The sequence below is a fragment of the Carex rostrata genome, chromosome 7 (genome assembly GCF_964058835.1).
Source record: "Carex rostrata chromosome 7, lpCarRost1.2, whole genome shotgun sequence".
Taxonomy (NCBI): domain Eukaryota; kingdom Viridiplantae; phylum Streptophyta; class Magnoliopsida; order Poales; family Cyperaceae; genus Carex; species Carex rostrata.
The window spans coordinates 11,196,971-11,210,557 of record NC_135924.1 but is presented as its reverse complement, the minus strand read 5'-3'; the positions used below and the strand labels follow the sequence as shown (position 1 = coordinate 11,210,557).

The following is a 13,587-nucleotide window of genomic DNA, read 5'->3' as shown; positions in this document are numbered from 1 at the left end:
AAATATGAATTTCTATAGGACCCATCCTAGTGAATTGCAATAAAAGTTGCGATTAAAATTTAGAGTAAATAAATCAAAGTCCAACCCATATTAATACATATTTACCCACTATTCTCACAAGAAAGAACAGATTCTTGATATTCATATTCAAGCTTTTAATCTAAAATGAACCGATTAAATTCATATCAAAGATATTTTAAAAAAATAAATCCGCAATTAGTTTCTATACAATTTGTCCCAAGTCAGAAAAAAGGAGAGGGTTCGTAATAGACTTGATGAGCCAACACTAAAAAAACCTCTTTATGAGAAGTCCTTGTGTTACTGATTCTGGTTGTATTTCATTTCTAACCTATCCCAACTTGTTTGATAATAAAGACTTTGAAGAAGAATTACTTAAACCATCTATAAAATTCAAATGCTATGCATAAAATTAAAATCCGACATAAAAGATCTCTACTATATCCGTTGTTCAAGGGATGAATATTGAATCCGTTAACGTGTTCACTTTTCTTTTACCAGTTACCACTAACTATACTATTAATGGGGGGTTTTGTTTATTAATAACACAGAATTTCCATAAGAAACAAATGTTTGAAAGTGTGGAAATTTCATAACATAGACCAACGCACCAAAGCAAATCTTAACTTTCTCTCATATAAAAATGTACACGATTGGACTCTGATCATGTAATCCGAGAAACCCAAAACACATATAATTGACAAAATCCTATCGCCTTACAAGGACAGCACCAGACCAAGGTAGCATTATTTAATTCTCAGGCCACGCATGCTGCCAATCTCTCTTTGTCCCATTCGGTTCACGCGATCAATTCCAAGATTCACCTTGAAATCCCTTACACGAGAGTTTTGTTTTGAGGCAGCAATCTGTCAAAAGATGTTTCTTTCGTCTTCTTTCATCGGATCATTAAAAAAAAGTGGTCGTAAGATGACGGTGCACTGCACCCACACTAAAAAACAATAAGGCACAGCACCGCAACTGGCTCAATTTCTCTCTCTCTCTATCTATTTTGTTTTTTGTTTTTCTTTCTTTTGTTCTAAACCTGAAAAGGCTTTAAAATATGAGATATACTCCTGAAAAAAAGAGATTATGCACACACCCCCAACAACCAGAGAACATATCAAGATTTTACCCCTAAAACATGAAGTATCTCATTCAATCTCCTTTTTTTGGAGTATGATATTTCTCATGTGATTAACGGGGTCAGATTCTATTTCTCATTTTCCAGGAGCATATCATTCAAATTACGAGCACTCAATAAAACAGAAAAAAGAAATAAAAACAACAAACCAAACTTGTGCCTGGCTTCTTTGTTTGTATGCCTCCTATTCTCATCAAATTAATTATCTCCATCTCTCTCTGTAAGAGTTATCAGGGCAACAGCTCTCTTGAGCTATATCTTTGATTTGAACCTTGGCATCGTACAACTCGCCAATTTTCCAATCGGCCGGGAGAACTTCTTCCTCGGTCCAGACCCATTTCCCATCGTACCCACCAGTAACCACCAGACGGAATCGGAGTGGGCCTGGTGGAGCCCGAGGCGTACTCCAAATTGGGCCCGTTCGTTGCGACATGTATTGCCAGACTAACGAGCCGACCTATGGAAAAAATAATGCATCAGATGTAGACCCATATGTGCTTACATGATGAGGATTAATCAATACATTTAAGCAACTGACTATTGTCAATAAAACTTTGTTTTGTTTTTTAGGGGAACCAATAAAACTTTGTTAAGTGCAAGTATGACTGATATAAAAATGTTTCTATTTTCTAAAGAATGTATGCAGAAATGTTAGCTTATATTCCTTCTTTTATTTTAGTTGAGTAGATGAAAAGCCATCTCATGTGAGCATTAGGCTGTTGCAATGATAATTGATAAGTGTCAACTAGACATCCATTTTGAAAAGGGAAAAATAATCAGTTGGCTGCATCATAATTAACACCTTCTGATTTGTAATTAAAGCATAAGGGTGTCTTGTATTAATTAGTAATAGAAAATGGAACTGCAGTTTGAAGATTCCAACTAACAATTGCATAGTTCATCTACTTGCATTTTCGGAAATCAGAACTGATATAGTTCAATTATGGATGATTCCTCAACACCATGGTATGGTTGGTGCAACAACAATACATTTGGATATGTTAGTACAACATGAACATTTTTAAAGGAATTTGATTGTAACTTGTAACAAATTATAATTACCTGTGCTACTTCCACAGCCATGATATCAGTCTGGCCACCTTGATAAAGGAACTTAATTGTCAGGTGACCCGGTTTGCGGCTTCTCTCTTCAACTCTGATAGATAAGTTCTTGTTGTATTCACACGGTGTCCTGCTCATTAAATACAATACAATCACTATAATATAGATACGAATCAGTTAATTAGCAATCACGATTATATAACCATAGATGTCAGAATCATCATTATTTCTTAATGGAAGCAATACTAATTAGCAATTAGCTATCGTTTTCGATCCTTACAGTTATTTCAACATCTCAGCAAAGAGACAAGGACCATGAAAAATGCAAATGGTCATATAAAAGGTGAATAACATAAAAACATAGGCAGTGAAAAGGGAAGATCAGGCAACTAACCTCCTAAATTCAACATCTAAAGTTCTATGTTGCATCAAGTCAGGGGCCGTGCCATCATGGCCTAGAGCAATGAAAGCCTCCTTGCTAAGCACAAAACCTGTCTGGTTGGTTCTACTGTTGTCAGTGACTATGACTTTCACCCCTTCCTTCTTGCATAGCCTCTCATCCTTACACCGCACCTGCATGTGCAATCGCCATCCAAAATACTCTCAACATTACTCAGACATTTCATCAAACATGTAACATTCGAAACATAATGCTCAAATGAATTAACTATAAAGGCTTGTTTAAAATGCCTAAAGTTACCTCGAAGCAACTGCCGCAGCTATCCCCTTCTCTAAAGAGTGCTGGGCCAGCAGCGGCAATGTAGCCATTGTACAATTGTGTAGCCATGGCACCATACCCACAAGCCCCAACTGGGTACAAATAGGAGAACCGAATAAACATTTGTAAACTCAAAACAATTGGGTAAAAAAATTTGCAAAATTTTGTTTAAGACAAAAGTAACTTACCTTTTAAAGGGCCCGGAGAAGAGAAGAAAGAGGCCTTAGTTTGCTGAGCGCACCAATCACAAGCGGAGGCGGAGGTTATAGAGAGAAAAAAGAGAAGGGTTGAGAAGACACCGATGGTAGAGGTAGACATTGCGCCAAATTGGGAACTGGTTTCGTTTTTGTTTTTTTTTACTTCAGAGGATTTTGTGGTGATGTGAGGTGAGCAAGGTAGGAGAATTTGTAAGTGGGATGCATGTAGTGCTTGCTCTGTTTTAAGGGAGAGGTGGACGCATTGAATTTGATTTCAAACAAACCAAACAAAAAGCTGTATACAAAAAGGAGAAATAAAGGGGCTATACTGTATATTAAATAGAGTACATTACATACAAGTCCTCAATTTATAACCTATTTATTATTTCCCGTTGTAATGTTGTCGTCTCGATTTGATCCCTAAAAATTTAATTATTATTTTAATCGCTTCATGTGTAATTTTAGTCAAATATTAATGCAATACGTACGATACGTCTCCTATAAATACGGTACAATTCCATGTGATGTGATTAAGGGTGTTCATTGGGTCCTGTTTAATCAGTTTTGAACTAAACCGAATTAGTTTGGACTAAACGGTTTGGTTTTTTCGGTTTTTTGGTTTGATTTGGTTTGCTTTTTAAAACCAAATTATAATTTTGGTTCGGTTCAGTTTGAAAATTTCTAAAACCGACATAATCGAACTTTTTATATATTATGAATTTGGTCGGGACCGTCCCGGTTTATTTCTTAAAATATCATTTTTTTTATTAATCAATTGCTTTAAATACTTCGATTTATTTCTTAATATTACAGTTTATTTCTTAATATCCCGATTTATTTCTTAATATACTTCAATTTATTATAAATCAATTGCTTTAAATAACGAACAAACCGAACAGACCAAAGTAAAACTTAGGTTTGGTTTGGTTCGGTTCGGTTCGATTTTATTTTTGAAACTGAATTATAACTTTGATTTGTCTAGTTCCGAACTGAACCGATGAACACCCTATGATGTGGTATCTGATGGTTTTTTTTTACCTGGAGGAGGAAAATAGGAATTTGATGTTCTTTAAGGAATAAAACGGAAAGATTGTTTCTTTACTTTACTCAATAAAATAGTAAAACAACAGAGCTCTAACTTCCGGAAAAAGGAATTGGGGTAAGACTTATTAAAGAGAATCATAATAACGGCAACACAACTTGATCCTTTTTTTACTCTGAGAAGTAAAGAATCAATGATATGTCAAAAAAAATATGATTCATGTGATAAAACGTAGAATATGGGAAAGAGAAACAAGAAAAATACAATATCCATATGTTTATTATATTCCTATTCTGTTAAAGAAATAATCAAAAAATATATATATATTTTGTAAATGAGCTGTTTATTGAAACTTAAAGTTTAAGTTGCATATATACTTGCATAATTGCTGGCTTATTGCAATTTTAAAATTGTATAGTTCCGTTAAAAATATATATATAATTATAAGAAATTGTTTAGTTTTTAAAATTGTATAGTTCCGTTAAAAAAATATATATAATTATAAGAAATTGTTTAGTTTTTTAAAGATTGAATGATTTGTTACTAAAATTTCATACTAATATGCAATATAAATATTTTTATAAATAAAGCTCAAAATTTCACTATTATAAGAAGAAGAAGAAAAGAGAGGTACAAGTAGTGTTTGAATACTCGGGCGGGTACGGGTACCATTAACCGGATCAATAACTAGAAAGGTCACAATATCCCCGCACAAAATAAAAATAGATACAACTTTTTATTAATTAAATGTACTAGAAAGGTCACAATATTTTCTGGATTACCTAGAAGTGACTTTTGAACCGGGATCAATAACTCGGAATCTAATTATTTTTATTTTTTTTCCAATAACACATAAAGAAATATATTAATTTTTCTTACAGCCACGAAAAATCCGATCTGAAAAATATTGATCCGGGTTATTTGTTGCAGTCTTTCTAATAAATCAAATTATATTGTATTATATCTGTTTTCAAATAAATATATTCAATATTTCTAATATTTTAATACAAAAAAAAAAAAGGCAAAATGCACAAATCCGGTTAACCATTAACCGGATTTGTGCATTTTGAGTCCGGGGAGTGGTTAACCGGACATTTCTATAAAATCCGGTTATTGGATAACCGGATTGGGTAAAAATCGAATTTCACCGGTGCTTCGGTTATTTTTTGTAATTTGATTGAAGTTTTGGATATATATAAAAAAATCGGAATTTTTTGCTTATAAGATATTGCAGTATCCATTGTTTTAGTTGGTTGTGTTGTTAGTTTTTCTACAATTTTTCAGTTTGATATGCTGATATTTTTTTCTTCACCAGACATATCAGTAGTCTAAAAAAAACCACCTTAAATTTTGAAAGGACAAGGAGGCTATCTTTCTAGAAAAGATCTCAGCCTTATATGAAAAATAGCAATTTGTCATGCGTGAATTGGGGCATACACGGGTGAAAACGGAGCGGATAGTGATAAAATCATATACATACTCTTTTTTATTTATTTTTCAGATACAGATACAGAGAGAATATTAGACAGATACAGATACGGGTCCGAATTAGATCGGATATTTATTACAATAATTTTAAAAAAAATTAAAGTTCGTAATATTTATCTAATTATAATGGTAAATAACATAAATTTTTCATAATGTATATTAAAATATATGATATATATTTAATATTCGAATACGGATAATTAAAACATAAAATCATATCAATATCTTTATCCATACGGATATTTGAATATCGAATATCTACATCTAAGTTTTTAAATACAGATTGAATATGAATCGGATATTATTTATACCGTTTTCAGCCCGCCACATATATATAGAAAATAAGGATAGCATGTCTCTGTAAAAAAAGAGATACAAACAACATTTTTTTTTTTTTTTTTTGTGGCAACTTGTGCTATCCAGCAGATTTTATGTATCGGAATACCATCCCATTTGTTTGAACCAAAAAGAAAAAGAAAATAACGGGGATTACCGATTACGACAAGGAGCAGAGATTGCATATCTCACAAAAATAACATACCATTAACTTTTTCCAGAAAAGATAATATAGAAATAATATTATTATTAATAAATATTTTTATTGAGGAGGGGTCCACTTACACTCTCTTTTGGTGACACCGAACTACACTTTATATTTTCAAATTTTTTAAAGTTCAAACAGTTGATTCAAACCGTTCAACATGATGAATATATTAAGATGTGCTTGCAGAAAATTTTACAATTTTTTGAATTTTTTTACTATTTACCAAGTATTAAGAGTAGAACTAGGGTTTTCTTAAGCTCATCAAAGTGTTTGGTGAGCTTAACTTCAAAACCCATCAAATCGGTTTCAAATGACGAATCTGAACCATTGAAATCCGCCTATCTTATTAGTGATGCATCTACATGTGAAAATTTTAAACATTTGAATTAATTTAGTATAAAGTCTAGCGGTAAAAAAAACGTTCAAAAAATGAATGCACTAAAATTAATTTATTAACCTTCTAATTTTAACCAATGACTTTATACTAAATTAATTCGAATATTTAAAATTTTCACATGTAGACGCATCACTCGTAAGGTAGGCGGGTTCCAACAGTTTGGATTCGTCATTTGAAACCGATTTGGTGGATTTTGGAGTTAAGCTCACCAAACATTTTGATGAGCTTAAGAACACCCTAGTTCTACTCTTTTACAAAATCGTTGTTTTCAGACCATTAAATTTTTGTACCCATTTTAATAAATAATAAAAAAAAATTATAAAATTTGATATGCAAACACATTTTAATATATTCATCATGTTGAACTGTTTGAATTTTGAAAATGTAAGATGTAATCCGACATCAACAAAAAAACGTGTAAGTGGATCCCTCATTTTTATTAGTGTTTCAAGTTGCAAAGGCACGCCTACGCTATGGATAGAGACGCAGTTAAACTATTTGAATCGACTATTTAAATTTTGAAAATATAAGATGTAATCCGACATTAACAAAAAAAAAAACGTGTAAGTGAATACCTCCATATTTTTATTAGTGTTTCAAGTTGCAAAGGCGCGCCTGCGCTATGGATGGAGACGCAGTTGAATTGTGCAAAGCAGCAAAGGCTCTTTGAGTGGGTTGCTGGGGCTCACTTTCACCTAGAACTGGAGAAGAGAAAGTATAAGAAACAAAAAAGGAATCAAAAAGGAAGGCTGCATCAGAAAACAAATAGAAAATGCAGAAAACAACAGAATATAAAACATTAAAACCCCACCACCAACTCCACGGGCAGAACAGTTCCACTAGAAAAGACGAAGAGATCGAGAAAGCATGTTCATTGGGACGGTGAACCAGGTTTTTGTCTTTGTCGAATCAATGATTATATACAAATTAATTGGATTGTCAGTTTACCTAAGCATTTATTTCAGTTTATTTTTTATAAAATATAAAATATGACGGAACAGACACTGTTTGTGGTAAAATTATAAAAAAAAGACTCTACCGATCTTAGAGATCGATAGAGACAAAAAATTATTTTCTCCACCGATCTTTAAGATACATATAATATAAAATATAACGGAACAAGCACTATTTGTGGTAAAGTTATAAAAAAAAACTCCACTGATCTTAGAAATTGGTGGAGGCAAACAACTATTTTCTCCACCGATCTCTAAGATCGGCGAAGCTATTTTTGGACCACTGATAGTACTAATTTTAGATAAATTTGTAGTTTTTTGCTCCACTGATTCTAGAGATCGGTAGAGAAAATGATTTTGTGCCTCCACCGATTCCTTTAGCAGTGTTGTCTGATACATTCTCATCCAAATGGTTGGTTCTCTAACTAGGTTCTCCATCTACAGTTAAAAATGTGCTAAATTATATAATTGAGTTTGGATCGGTGGAATCCTTTTTTATAGCTTTCCCACGTATAGTGTTTGTTCCGTTAAAATTTTTAAAAATAGTTATATTTAAAAAAAAATCTGTATGCCAAGTGAATAAAATATATGATTTATTTTGTTCTCCCAATAATATTTTTCAGGCATAATTATACAAAGATAGATACAAAAAATGTTTAGGAAAGCTATTGATATACCCAAAAATTATAAAAGCTGAGAAAGTAAAGAAAACCAGATCAATAATCGGAGGAAAACATTTATACAAATGTATCTTTTTTTCTTACATATTTTAGGATAAACTTATAAAACGGATAGATGCTTTCTCTCGCTAATCAATCAACTGGAGAAGATAATTATTTCCTATCTTATGATTTGAAGATCTTGCTTTTCCTATTTAGACTCCCACTCAAAAATTAATTAGAAATTAATTACCGCTATCAACTAGACAATGGACAATAGAAATTAAAGCTAATTTTAATTTCTTAATCCCTCCATCTCAGCAATTGCTTTTTAATTTTTTTGAACTCAACAGTGAGAGAGAGGTTCTTTTAGCCACGGTGATTTTAACAGCCAATCAGAGTAGTTCTTTTGACAATAATTGCAAACCGAAAAACAATCGTCGTTGTAGATGCTCTTAGACTATCTAATTTTAAATAATTGCACTGTATAAATTTGTTGTTGTCATTAAAAATTCTTTTCAAATAATATTATTGATTCGAATCAATTTTTTTTATCTAATAACTAAACACAAAATTCTTTGTGTAGAAAGAAAGTTGTATATTCGAAATTCGAAAATTGAGAGTTCTCACTAGATAACGATGATGAACTTGTCATTCATCTTTATTTTGAAAAATAATTAAATAACAACGCACAAGCCTTTATCTAAAAATGAAGACTCAACGGTCAACTTTCAAATATATTCTCACTAGATAACACCGATTAGAGTTAAAGACTTAGAACAATTAATTCATATCACCTAAGGTACTTCACCGTTTGAATTTGAGACTTAGCACGAATCTTAAAGAGACCGTGTGCATTATAGGCTGAGCTGAATTAGTCCAAATTCATGTTAGACGGTCCGGATTCAAACTCAAACATTGAGGTAATGTAGAGGATTCCATTAATCATTCGCTATTGTGACCGATGCAGAATTGCAGATGCTTCAAATTTTAGAATTTTTTTATTTGTATAAATTATGAAGAAGAAAGAGTACATCATATTTTGATTGATAGAAAGTTCAATAGAATTTCTACCGATCTTATAGATCAAAGAGTTTGAATCAGTAAGACTTCTACCGATCTAAACCAGTTTGTATTTGTTTTCTTTAAATATTTTTCAAGTAAAATATAAAAAGTTTTTATAAAAATAGATAGAGTATCTTAAAATCTATATATAATAGAAACATGCCATCTATTTTTAATTTTTTCTTTTTTACATTTTACATTTACATTAAAAAAAAATTAAGTTTGGATCAGTATAATTTCTACCGATCTAAACTTTTTAATTTTAAAATCGATAAAAATTCTACCGATCTTTCTACCAATAAAAAATAAAAAATATCTCTCTTCCTTTTTTTTAAATTTCTACCGATGAAAAATTTCATCAAATTTTAACTGAGAAGCAATTGGCAATTACCTAATTTTAGGGGTAGACTAAAAATCAACGCCACTAAAAACAACATGTGATATGATATTACCGTGTGGAGACGGGGACTGGAGGGAATTCGTATCCTCTGAGATATCTCAAACTTTGCGTGACTTTATGGAAAATCTCAACCGTTTAAATACGCTCTGCACGAATTTCAAAACACACATAAATCTGACCCCTACATCACCCCGAATAGGCACCGGACACGTCGGTCACGCAAAAGTTGAGATATCTCAGAGCATACGCACTCGGACTTGAGAGTATGGTCAGATCAAGTCCGTGGAAAGTTAATGATGGATTGATGGGACCTTATAAATGGTAGATTAGAAGGTGAACCTGTAGCATCTCATGTTTTACTGTTTCTTGTTATTCTTTTTCTCTTTTTTAGGTAACATGTTTTTATTGTTTGTTAATTGGAACTTAAATGCTGTTTGTAAGTAGGGGTGTAACCGGATATGGATAATCCGCTCTGTATTCGCTTTGTATTTGGAGATTATACGAATTCGGGTTAAATGGATACGGATACGGATAATTTTTGCATATGATTAAAAATGGCGGATACGGATACGGATAATTTTATGAAGGTGAATATCCGTATCTGCAATTATCTGGATCTGAAATTACTCCCAATCAGTTTTGACTTTATAGCTCCGGATAGAAGTTGTTATATATTATGAGATCTCATATTCATTTCAGTATTGGTTGTGGTATATATGATAATACGTATGGTTTTTAATTTAATATATTTTTCGTTGGTGATGGTGTTACAATAACGCAATCCTTTTCTTTTTATCTTCATTCTTCACTCTCCATTCTTTTTTATTCAAAATTTTAGCCCGTAAATGTAGTATGTTTTTAGTCTTTGCTAAATTGATTTTAACCATTATTTCAATACAACAACAAGTCACTCTTTTGTATCTTAAAGTGCATAACTCAATTATCTGACAATTATTCATTTCGTATCCGTAGATTATCCACTCCGTATTCGTATTCGTTTAAGGTAGATATAGTTTTAAATTTTGATATACGTTTACTATCTGTATCTGTATCCGTATTCGCTCATTGAAAGACAAATAAGAATATGGTATTAGTATTATCCGCTCCGTTTACACCCTCATTGTCAAGTGATTCTCTCTTTTTTGTTGTCAAAACTATGTTAAATAAACATCGTCAAGTGATCCCTTTTTGCAAAATGCACACTTATTACTATAAAATGTACAATGCACAATTAATCAATAAGTTTTTTTTGTACTTTTTTTTAAAAATAGTAAAAGATAATTAGAGAACATTTGGGGATCAGAACTAAAAAAAATGTATTATTTGTTTTAACTTTTAACAGCTTTATGCCCTCTTTTTTTTTTTGATGAAGCTTTATGCCCTCTTCACTACGGCACAGTCAATGAAAGTCGATTCCTCTTACCGACGGGTTATTCTCGAAAAAAAATAAAAAAAAAATTGAAAGCTGTGGACCCCACTTTCCGTACTCTATATTAAAAAAATAATTATTAAATACTGACATTCTCACAACAGTTTTACCAGCACCATTTATGTGTGTCAGTTAGGACGATGCCGTAACTAGGGTGGTTGCATTGCTCATTAACAGCTCGTTCGTTATTGGACTGAATTGTTAATGAGTTAGCTCGTCACTAGTAGTGGAGGAAAAATGGCACGGCGGAGTCGGCACGGCACGTGTTACTGTTCCGTGCTGTGACTCACGTGTCGCGTGCTGTGACCACCCCTTGATATTTTGGCCACGGCACGTAATCATGCGAGTCACGGCACGGCACGCGAGTCACGTGTAATTAGGACTGTTAGGTCTTAATCAAATGGTGAATCTTGAAGAAACTAACTTAAATTATGAAAAAATAGTTAAACGTGAGAAATGTGATTAGTTACGTTTGGACACGGCACGTGAGTCACGGCGTGACTCGCGTGCCGTGACCACCCCTTGACATTTTGGTCACGGCACGGGTCACTGTTCACTTGATCACGGCACGAGACCAAAGTCACGGCACGGCACGTTTTTTTCACTCTAGTCACTAGCTCGGTCCAGAATTAATGAGTTCAAACTGGGGCTTAACTTGTTCGTCAGTTAACTCGGTTAGGCATCAATTTGTGAATTTGTATGAATTTCAGAATTTGTTTACATTTATACTATCTAGCTCAGTTCAGCTCGATCTAAAAAATTTGTAGAATTTATTTTCTTTTTAAAACAAGATCCAACCAGACCCAGCGAGCCAGCTCATCAGCTCGTGAGCTAGTTCGGGCTTGCTTGTCACGAGTTCAAACTAAGATTTTAGCTCAAATGTCCTAAATTCAACTCACTCGGCTGTAGTTCAGTCCAAAATTAACGAACTGAGCTCGGACCTAGCTTTGACCGAGTCAGCTCATCGACACCCCTAGCCGTAACTGATAAACTGAGAATTGTGCTAGGTTCACTGTTGCAAAGTAGAAACTTATTTATTAATTTATAGAGCCTAAAGAAAAAAGAAGAAGAAAAAGACAAACTGTTATGTAGAGTATAGGTGTTGAAATTTTCAATGCCATTTGCATCTTAGTGTCCATAAGGACTTGTGAAAAGATGGACATAGATAGATCGGACTTAGGAGAGGCATTTCTTTTTACAAATTCATAAAGTGCAATCAGTTGGCCGTATTCAAGTCATCTCTTGATGGCAACCCTTGGATTTTTATAGTTCGGAAAACTGGAGAACTAATAAGAAAATATTACTAAAGAAGATTGGGACGTGTCGGAATTTGGAGGGTTCGTGTCCTTTTTTTTTTTTTAGTAGTAATTGAGATTAAGTGTAGGGACGTGTCGGAAAAGATGATTTGCAAATCATTGATTTTATTAAAATTATGCACAGTGATTTTCAAACCATCTTAATTAATAAATAGTAAATAAATTTTAAAAAATATAAAATTTGATCTCCAAGCACATTTTAATATAGATTAAACATCTAACAGTTTGGATCGACTATTTGAACTTTGAAAAATCAGAAAATCGAATTCTTTGTTCCGAAAGCTAAGGACAAACGTTTTGAGTTTAGCCAACTCCCTCTCTCTATGTATATATATTTAAAAAATATTAGTTACTAATTAGAGTTTTTGTCTTTAGTTATATTGCGGAGAAAAAAAAAATTCCCTTCTGCCATTATCAGCATGGAATAAATATAAGCTAAACAGATATAAATGTTTGTCCCTAGTTGTCAAAATCTGTGATGAAACAAATGTGAGAATCAGTGCCTTCACACACGCAAACAGGATCATGGTTGGTGTGATTAAAGAAGGGACCAGTGTTTTAATATTCGGTTCTTATTCGGTATTCGGAAAGTGACCGAATACCGAATATACAATATGCGGCCGAATATTCAGATTTTTATTCGGATTTATATATTCGGATTTTCAAATGAAAATTTATAGACATTAACTCTAATAAATATAGATAAACATTACAAATAAATATAAATAAAACATAACACAAGTTAGAACAAGTTAACAACTCACGGTACAAATTACAAAACTACAAATAAGCATAAATAAAACATAAGTTCAAACATAAATAAATAAAATTATAACTTATTCGGTTCTTATTCAGATTCTTATTCTCTATTCGGAAATGTTCGGTTCTTATTCGGATTCTTATTCTCTATTCGGAAATATTCGGTTCATATTCGGTTGTATTCGGTTCATATTCGGAAATATTCGGTTCTTATTCGGATTCTTATTCTCTATTTGAAAATCGGCCGAATAGATAATATGCGGAAAAATATATTCAGCCGAATATTCGACCAAATACTTATTTCCTATTTGGTTTCCAACCGAATACGAATATTCGACCGAATAGACCGAATATTAAAACACTGGAAGGGACGATGGAAGGTACTAGATTGTAAATGGA

General features: G+C 32.6%; 1 protein-coding gene across 1 annotated transcript; it reads right to left on the bottom strand.

The window, feature by feature from the left end:
* Positions 1–616: 616 nt before the first annotated feature.
* On the bottom strand, positions 617–3,439 carry LOC144556850 (expansin-like A1). Its single transcript, XM_078305326.1, has 5 exons — positions 3,128–3,439; positions 2,922–3,031; positions 2,616–2,794; positions 2,222–2,351; positions 617–1,616 (listed from the first exon to the last, which is right to left on the bottom strand). The coding sequence occupies exons 1-5, from the start codon at positions 3,255–3,257 to the stop codon at positions 1,362–1,364; spliced, it is 804 nt and encodes a 267-aa protein (XP_078161452.1). The 5' UTR covers positions 3,258–3,439; the 3' UTR covers positions 617–1,361.
* Between the last annotated feature and the right edge of the window lie 10,148 nt (positions 3,440–13,587).

Bases quoted from the DNA above. Each gene is read 5' to 3' on its own strand.
- LOC144556850 (XM_078305326.1), bottom strand. From the start codon at position 3,257: ATGTCTACCTCTACCATCGGTGTCTTCTCAACCCTTCTCTTTTTTCTC. The intron at 2,795-2,921 runs GTAACTTTAGGC...TTGCACATGCAG, and splicing joins GCTGCGGCAGTTGCTTCGAG to GTGCGGTGTAAGGATGAGAG. The intron at 1,617-2,221 runs GTAATTATAATT...TTTTTTCCATAG, and splicing joins TGGCTGTGGAAGTAGCACAG to GTCGGCTCGTTAGTCTGGCA.